Source organism: Azolla caroliniana, unplaced genomic scaffold, assembly GCF_043228905.1.
Source record: "Azolla caroliniana isolate FFs.n. ecotype wild unplaced genomic scaffold, voAzoCaro1.0.p SCAF_8, whole genome shotgun sequence".
In the NCBI taxonomy this organism is placed as follows: domain Eukaryota; kingdom Viridiplantae; phylum Streptophyta; class Polypodiopsida; order Salviniales; family Salviniaceae; genus Azolla; species Azolla caroliniana.
In genome coordinates this window covers 2,589,072-2,597,858 of record NW_028230443.1, presented here as the reverse complement: position 1 = coordinate 2,597,858, position 8,787 = coordinate 2,589,072, and the positions used below count along the sequence as shown (strand labels likewise).

Here is an 8,787-nt window from a genome sequence, read left to right as displayed (position 1 = left end):
GTAGACATAAGTTTTCATGACCTTACTGCGTTTGGGATTTTCCTGTTGTTGGAACCTAATGAGTTAACTCTCTGTGTCACAACTCTCATTTGTTTGGGCAAGTCTCTAGAAAATGTTCAAGGATTCTAACAATTGTTGCACTGCTTATCAATGTGTTGGCATTGTTTTCCTTTGGTCATTGAAGATGAGCCACAATTATTATGCAATTGATTTCCATACAAATAATGAAAAAAAAACTACACAACATAATAACAAAAAATTCTAGAATGGGTTGTGTAGAACATAATAAGGTTATTTCATAAATGCTAATTATTTTCAAGTAGAATAATGAAAAGTTCACTTGTGTCATAACGTGAATACAATTGCTTTTTACATTGAACTAATTTATTATGCCAAATAGATTTCATTGGCCGACAGTGAAAAGATAGCACCAAATGAGCTACACGAATAGCAAAATGGACTAGACCAACCATAGAGCTAGGAATTTGTTTTACACCATCCATGGCCTTTCTTTTCCTCAAATGTATTAGTCTAGTTTAAAATCACTGATCCATAAGGTACGCAAGCACAAAGATCCCCAAGGTTCTTAAGATCTTCCCGATGTTGTTAACTCATTTAACAAATACATCTTATGGTAAGGAAAACTCGTAGTTGGTACTAGAAAATACAATGCCCCACATATGATGGCGGTAACATGATAATTCATGCATAAAATATTATTTAAGATAATTTACCAATTCCATAATAGTTGTGGAGATAAATGTTTAGTGAACCATTATAAGGGTATGAGGCCATGCCAAGGATTTTAGGCATCTTTGGAATGTTGATGCAAATTTAGTGTAAAGTGATAAGAATAGGTTATGAAAAGGTCATGAACATATATTCAAAATTTCAACAAAAATAATACCTGGAAGTAACGGACAAGCTAGTCAAAAGGTCCAACGAGAGAGAGAGAGAGAGAGAGAGAGAGAGAGTCAATGATACATATTTTCTCCAAGTCAAAACCTAGAGAGAGGGAGAGAAAGGGAGATGAACGCTTGGCTTGCATTATCTCTAGGTACGCAAAAAAGGAGAAAGGGAGAAAGTAAACTAATATTTAAGTGTCTTTAGAGTAGGAAGTCATGAGAGAAAGGCAAGGAATTCTCATAAGACCCTTTCAAATTTATTTACTTGAAACATACGAAATGCAATACGCACATGTTTTACATTTTGTGATTGTAGCCACCGCATTTTCTTTGAGTAACACATGTTGAATGCATTTCAAGTGCTTAGAGTTAGACTACAACCTTAAGTTTTAACCAAGATTGTCCCATCCAATGGATCACTGAAACAACCTCGTTGCTTTTAAACTTACACTTCCCACCGTTCTCAATTAAACCGATGATCACGTCTATCTCAATGACCTATCCTTTTACTCTAATTCAAACTTTTTTGCTTCACCTATTAAACCATTTTATAAGTATGTATACTTGGGAGCCGTGACTTTTTCCCTTTTTGAGAACTTCAATGGTGAAATAATTTCAAATGAATCTATAATCATGATGAATGTATCAACAACAATAATACAAATATAAGTAGTCTCTTTGGTTCATATTATTGTGTACATATAATTTCTTCTCAAGAAATTTTCTTTGGCCTCAAAGTAGCTGAGTTGTAATCATAATGCATTCGATCTCTAGAAAATTCAAAGTAAGCGTGATCCATGATCATTGACATTCGCCATAACATACATACATCAATATGAGCGTGTGTCACCAATTACACAAAACACACAAATATATTAGGGTAGATAACCTTTCGAGTAATGCATGACAATCTCTTTTCTTGACTTTACTTATCTAGTAAATTAATGATCACATTTATGTGATATGATTGTTTTTAATAATAAAATACATTTGCATATGTAAATCCATCATTCAGCATATGATATTCTTCTTAGTAGAAAATGTGTGATAAGAGGGAGCATCGAAGGACTAACCATGTCTTCAAAAGAGTTCTTCAATGCAATGACAGCATAGGAGTCTTACTGACAGTGAATCATCTTGTTTCCCTCTTTACTTACCTCTACTTAATAGGAATAAAAAATATCCTCACATTTGGACATAATTTGGGCAGCCTCCACACCTAACCTATTCCTACAACCCCAATGCCCTATTGTTAAGTTGAGGTGTGTTGGTGGCAAAAACGACTTCTAGATATTACCTTCAACTACTTGTTAAGTTGAGTATTCTCTACCTCTAGTTACTTGATCTCTACTCTCTCTTGACCATTGGTTCTTACGTTCCAAGATACTATCATTTGTTTCTCTCTTTGCTCACCTTTGGCTAGTAGGAACTCAAATATCCACAAATCTAGTATAAAGTGGGCAACATTCCCAACTAACCTATTCTTCCAACCCCAACATCCTATTCCGTTGAGATGCAATGGTGGCAAAAATTACCTCTAGGTTTACTTAACCACAAACTTGAGAAGAAAGACCTGATGTTTGATCTCTACTCTCTCTCTTGACCATTGGTTCTCACATTCCAAGACATTGTCATTGTTATGACTTCTTCAAAAGAGTGTTTTATGAAACCAAATAAGACATTGGGTTAGATGATAGCGTAAGACAACTGGCCATACATTAATTATTGGATAAAGGACCAAATCCTACCTAATCTAGGAAAGAAACAGATGATACTATCAAATGACATGAACCATGATGAGAATGGGAACTTTATGCATTGCAACTCATGGGGGTACAAAATACATACATTGATAGAAGAAAATCATAGATTGCATGTCAAAGGAGATGAGCGATCAGATCATAGCATGGGCAACAAATGGATGATGCAATCACATGACATGAATCATGAATCATGGCTGATGGATGGAAACCTTTAGAGCGGCCACTTCTAATTATGATGTACACCATGATTAGAAGCAAACCATAGATAGCATGTGGAAGGACATCAATGGAACTAGTACAATAGAAGGAAAATGAAAATGTTTCTGAATGGGGTTATGGATAATTGAGTAGGACCACAGAGATTCCAGCCATCATATACATTAACAGGAAATGTTATTTAACTTATGTCTACAAATGAACTAAACAAATTAGAGGTTGTCCTCATTTAGGTCATTGTCAACATTATTTTGAAATAGGTGAATCGGTAAGATCAATCACTATAGGTTGTTTCCTACCAGGAAGGAACTCTTGTATTGAAACAGAGGTCTGTTTTTCATGCCGTAGTGGGGAATCTGAACAGATGCTATGAAACAAGCTAGTGCTGCATTTACCATCTTCAGGTATAGCTTCATCGAAGGAGTGACTTGAAAACACATCTCCTAAATGTACGGATCTTGATCTCCAGGAGGGAGAAAAGCTCAATGAACATCTTACCTTCCTCATACTATCTTCTTCACTTAAAATATCAACGCCTCTCATACCTCTATTATTACTATCATGGGCTGGTGCAGGAGATGGAGACCAGAGAGGAGACAATTGTGTTATGTCCAACACAACATTATTTGTCGTACAAGATATATCGTAGGTGTTATATGATAACGACATTGCATGATCTTCTCTAGATACATGAAGTACCTCGGTGGAATGCTGTTGATTATCTTTTTGCAGCAAATCTAGAGACTTATCTGGTAAAGGTTCTTCAAAACCTTTCATAGATGAGAAATGTAGCCCTGTTAAATGTGATTGAATTCCATTCTGTAGTAGAGAATTGCTCTCGTACACTTCTTGTGATGGGATTCTGGACAAACTACAGCTAAATTCCATTGACTTACTGCTGTCCCTTGTCCTTAGCTGACCACTTTTTCCATTCATAACACCATTTCTACAAAATTGACTTGATTTCGGTACACACATTACATCTTTGCTGTCAGGTTTGCTTTGTTTTGAAGAGCCTCGCCTCTTTGGCTTTTCAGAGGGATCATCACAGCTGAAATGAGCAATAGTATTGGAAATTTCTGCCAACACATTCGATGGCATACAGGAATATTCATCAAGCCTCCCATGTTTCACAGTTCCATACTGACAATGCCCTGGATTGTAGCCGTCATCATCATGACAAAAAGACAAAAGGTTAGTGTAATTCACAGTTCGCATATTTCTACATTTGGGAAATTGAAATACAAAATACTCCCAGAAACTGTAAGATGTTTTAAAATAAGAAATATTAAACACTGAGATATACAAATAAATTCAATGCACTTAGGTGAAGATTTAATACCGTTAGCTGAAATTGCACTTTTCAAACACTGATAACCATTCTCTTTGGCACTGTCATCATCATCCTGAGAGTCACAATCACTTCCATTTTCATGTTCATCAGATGCCTGGAAATCGATATGATGGAATGGAAGCTCATCCAATGTTCCAACTTTCACATGCATTTGAGAAGGAAGACTAGGGCAACCTTTCGTTAATGGAAGATGCTTTGTTGATAAAATATTCACTGTTAAATTCAGACTGCAACGATATATTTACATATTCAATGAGAACCAGAAAAAGAGATGGATGCAAGACATGAGTGGTAGTGTTCACATCGAATATGTTCACCGAGAATATGCAGGAGCTCAATGAAGTCCAGAAAAACGATGGATTCAACATATTAGTTCTTCATTACGTTGCATGTAGGGCAATTTCTTGCGGAGCAAATGTGTATACAGAATAAAAAGCAGAAAAATAGATACGCAACACATGCCTTGCAATTTTAGCTTGTAAAACGTTCATTATTAAATTCACACTACAAATGTCAACACACAAATTCAATGAAAACCAGAAAGGGATATGAAAATGCAATACTTGGCATATAATGTGTAGTCACCTGTAACTTTTCATTATCATACCTATTCCATTCCGATAAGACACAGCACATTAGTTTTACTGTCGCATGTTAGAACAATCTTTTGAAGAAAAATATACTCATGGTTGAATTAACACTGGAAATGTATAATTCAAAGAAATCCAGAAAATGAGAACGAGAATAAATCTTAAATTTTGTTCTGTTATCATGTAAGAAATGTTTGATATTTGATTCAGACAGCAAATTTATATGCAAGATTTCAATGGAAACCAGATAGTGAGATGAGATACAGCACATAGCATATAATGCTAATTACTAACGATCATACCTTTTCCATTCCGGTAAATTGAGCATCGTATACAAAAGCGTAACTTTCCCTGAAGGTCCTCGGGCCAGTTTGAGAACACTGGCTGCTTCTCTAACTGCTACTGATTGGAAAGGATGTTGCCAGGCCCACTCAAACTGTTGATAATAACAACTATTAACAACAGAAAAAGAACCAAAAACGGATAAGATCAAGGAGGACATTTTGGCACAAAGAAATACAGATCACTGTAGCGAACACAAAAACGAAGAAAAACTACATGGATAAAATAAATAAGACATGTTGACCGAAAATCTAAAACGTGTACAAAAGGCTAAATGAAACAACAACCGTGTATGAGAGTCAATGAAAACATAGACATAATAGGTACAGAACAAAAAACGGGACATAGAAAGGAAAGATGCAGTTGACATAGAGCCTGAAACAACATAAAATCTCTGTATATCACACTTAGAGAAGCAAGAGATGAACGAAGAAATAAAGAAAGTGAGATAGAGGCAGGACAGTTTGAGATAATATCTGAAGTCGTAAAATCCTAATGCAAAACCAAATAAAACACATTGACTGTTGAAGAAATGTCAGAAATAAAGCACAAATAAGACAACACTGAAAAGAAAAAGAAACAAAAAAGATATCTGACCTAGAAACTAAAACACTGTAACACCCTAAAAGAAACATAGATCTTTGTAATGCCTGCATGTTGAAGAAATGCACAAAAACCAAGAAAATATGGTATTTTCAAGGACGCAAGCATGCTGAAAGAAAATTAAAGGAAAAATAGAAAGGAATGATCTTTCTGCTTACTTGGAGAGCATGTATGTTTGAAGGAAAACCATACACACAAAGAATCATTTCCCAGGGTCGTTTCTTCTTCGTTTTTCTAGCACCCGAGGATATCTCTCCATTATGTTGTCTGATGCGACGCTTAGGGTTTACAGTGAACCTGGAAAGATAAAGCGACAAGAAGATCGATCGATCGATAACAAACACGGAGCCTTTGACACAGAAATAACTTACAGCATGAGCTATATAAAGACGTAATACACAGATATGAATGAGATGCGATCGGATGAAACAAAACTGTCAAGGCATCAAAGATAACGATAGAGAGGAAGAAAAAGAGAATAAGAAATGGCAGAAGCAGACAGTGGGAACGGAGGTTTTACCCGATGTAGGTGGAGCTCCGGAAGCGGGGATTCAGAGAACGAAGGAGGTAGCAAGCGAAGAACGAAGAAGAAGAAGAAGAAGAAGAAGAAGAAGAAGAGCTCTCGTCCGCCATCGCCATCGCCATCGCCATCGCCATCGCCACACGACCGTTTGGTTTTCTCTCTGTGAGAGTGTATGTATTTCGAATAAGCGTTTTGGGGGGGGGGCTATTTCTATAAATTCTCCAAACTTTTAGCATATAATTGTATGATATATGAATATGTACGTAAATAGCTTGCTAAGGTCGTAGGTTCGAATCCTTGTGTCGCACTCTAATTTTTTTGTTTTTTATTAATGGAACATGTTTTTGTTTTTTTTTACTAGAATTGTATGATACTACTTGTGTATAAACTCATAATTGGTGACCTTTGTATTTGTTTCAAGGGTCCCAAAATAAAAAGTCGTTCATAAATTGAGAGCGCTTGATCCTTTGCAAAAGGTCATGAGCGCACAACTATGATCAAATCGAGAAAAGGACACTCAAACAACTAGAACATGGTGTCTTTTCATAAGATACATACTGTAATGGTACACTCAAAACAACTAGACACATGTGCTTTTTGTTTTTAGCATCAAATGAACATTCATGTTTTTTCCATGTTCCCTTGGGTTTTTGCTTGCTTGAAAGGTTTCCGAGTTAGGTTTTCGCCACTAGACACCGAGATTGTCATTTCGGAGAAACACTATTGATCATTTACTTTTCGTATTCCTCAATACATAGATGCCCAAGCAAGCCATATATGTTCCCTTCCTTTTTTGCCTCCTTGAAAGGTTTCCAAGTTAGGTTTCGGTGCTACACACCAAGATTGTCGTTTCAAAGAAACACTATTTGGTAATTTACTTTTCGTATTCATGAGTACATAGATCTACAAGCCATATATGAATTGCATGCCACTACCATAACATCATGTCTTTTAAAAAAACACCCACGTGGACATTAATTAATATACATAAAAAACATGTCATCTTGCAACTCATGTTAATCTCTCATATATGTGCTGCTACCTATGTACTGCTGCTTCTATATGCAAACATGCATTTATTTCTTTTGTAAATCCTTTTGTTGCAGTTTTGTCAATATACACAACCATATTCTCATCAAACATACACAATGTTGCTCGGCATACGCAAACCATTCAATTGTTCCATCTGGATAATTAAATTTCTCCACACGAAAAACATGAATCCATCATAATATGTGGAATATACAAGGGTATGACAAAAATAATAATTTAAATTTTAGTCTTTTTATTCATGATTAAGCACATTATTACATTTTTTTTTATTGCCCCTTTGCATTACTAACAACAGTGTGTGAACTATATTTTGCAAAGAATTATACATTGCTTCACCTTTGTAACATCCAAGTAACAATGTGGGATGTTAGATGAACATCAAGTAACTATTTTCACATAAAATTCTGCCCCAACTGCTTCTCGAAAAAACTTCAAAGTTTGTAGTGTTTCACCATAGCTTCTTGTTGAGATGATTTTCGGGTAATATTCCATTGATGTGTCTAGGTTGTGGTTGTATGTTGTCAGACCAGCTTCCTTGAGAGCCTCAGCCTGTTGCTTCTCTCTATCATTCCCAATGTGCAGCATACATACCTCCATGCCCATTCCCAATTACAGTCAATTGAGGCAGCTTATTGATCGTATCGAGAATAATGCCAGGTTTGGAAGGTCAAAATTTTTTGAGAAAGGCTCAGAATAGGCAAACATCCATTGATGTAGTGGCACATAAACACAACAAAAGAAGAAAAAACAAGTACATGGATTGGATGCAAAAGCACTTCTTCCCATGATTTGTCATATGGAAGCAACCTAGAATATAGACGGAGGCAAGGTTTAGAAGGAATTTGTTTTGGATGTAGGTAGGATACAAAAGGTAGCATGCAAGAACAATTTGACAAAAAAATTTATAAACATTATTAGAAGTGCCCAGTCACAATGCTCAGCTACAAGATTTGATATTTGATATTCGATAAGAGGATTTGTCCACAACAAATTGATACAAGAAAAATAATAATCAAGATTCGGATTATTTGATCTCTACAAGTAGACCAAATACAGAAATGCCCAACATGCAAGAATAAATTGACAAAAAATTTATAAACATTATTACAAGTGCTCAATCACAATGCTCAACTACAAGATTTGATATTTGATATTCGATAAGAGGATTTGTCCACAACAAATTGATACAAGAAAAATAATAATCAAGATTCGGATGATTTTATCTCTACAAGAAGACCAAATACAGAAATGCCCAACATGTAAGAATAAATTGACAAGAAATTTATAAACATTATTAGAAGTGCTCAATCACAATGCTCAATAACAAGATTTGATATTTGATGAGAGGATTTGTCCACAACAAATTGATACAAGAAAAAGAATAATCAAGATTCGGATGATTTGATCTCCACAAGAAGACCAAATAGAATCACTCAAA

At 35.5% G+C, this 8,787-nt stretch overlaps 1 protein-coding gene across 1 annotated transcript; it reads right to left on the bottom strand.

The window, feature by feature from the left end:
- Window positions 1-3,089: 3,089 nt before the first annotated feature.
- LOC147860757 (uncharacterized) lies at window positions 3,090-6,430 on the bottom strand. Its single transcript, XM_087323226.1, has 5 exons — window positions 6,294-6,430; window positions 5,932-6,070; window positions 5,131-5,264; window positions 4,227-4,465; window positions 3,090-4,038 (listed from the first exon to the last, which is right to left on the bottom strand). Exons 1-5 carry the CDS (start codon window positions 6,428-6,430, stop codon window positions 3,131-3,133), a joined length of 1,557 nt encoding a protein of 518 aa, XP_087179352.1. The 3' UTR covers window positions 3,090-3,130.
- Between the last annotated feature and the right edge of the window lie 2,357 nt (window positions 6,431-8,787).

What these genes read in the sequence shown, in the direction of transcription:
- LOC147860757 (XM_087323226.1), bottom strand. Translation starts at nt 6,430, where the DNA reads ATGGCGATGGCGATGGCGATGGCGATGGCGGACGAGAGCTCTTCTTCT. An exon ending in CGGAGCTCCACCTACATCGG is followed by an intron (nt 6,071 to 6,293) that starts GTAAAACCTCCG and finishes TTATCTTTCCAG; the next exon opens with GTTCACTGTAAACCCTAAGC. An exon ending in CAAACATACATGCTCTCCAA is followed by an intron (nt 5,265 to 5,931) that starts GTAAGCAGAAAG and finishes TATTATCAACAG; the next exon opens with TTTGAGTGGGCCTGGCAACA.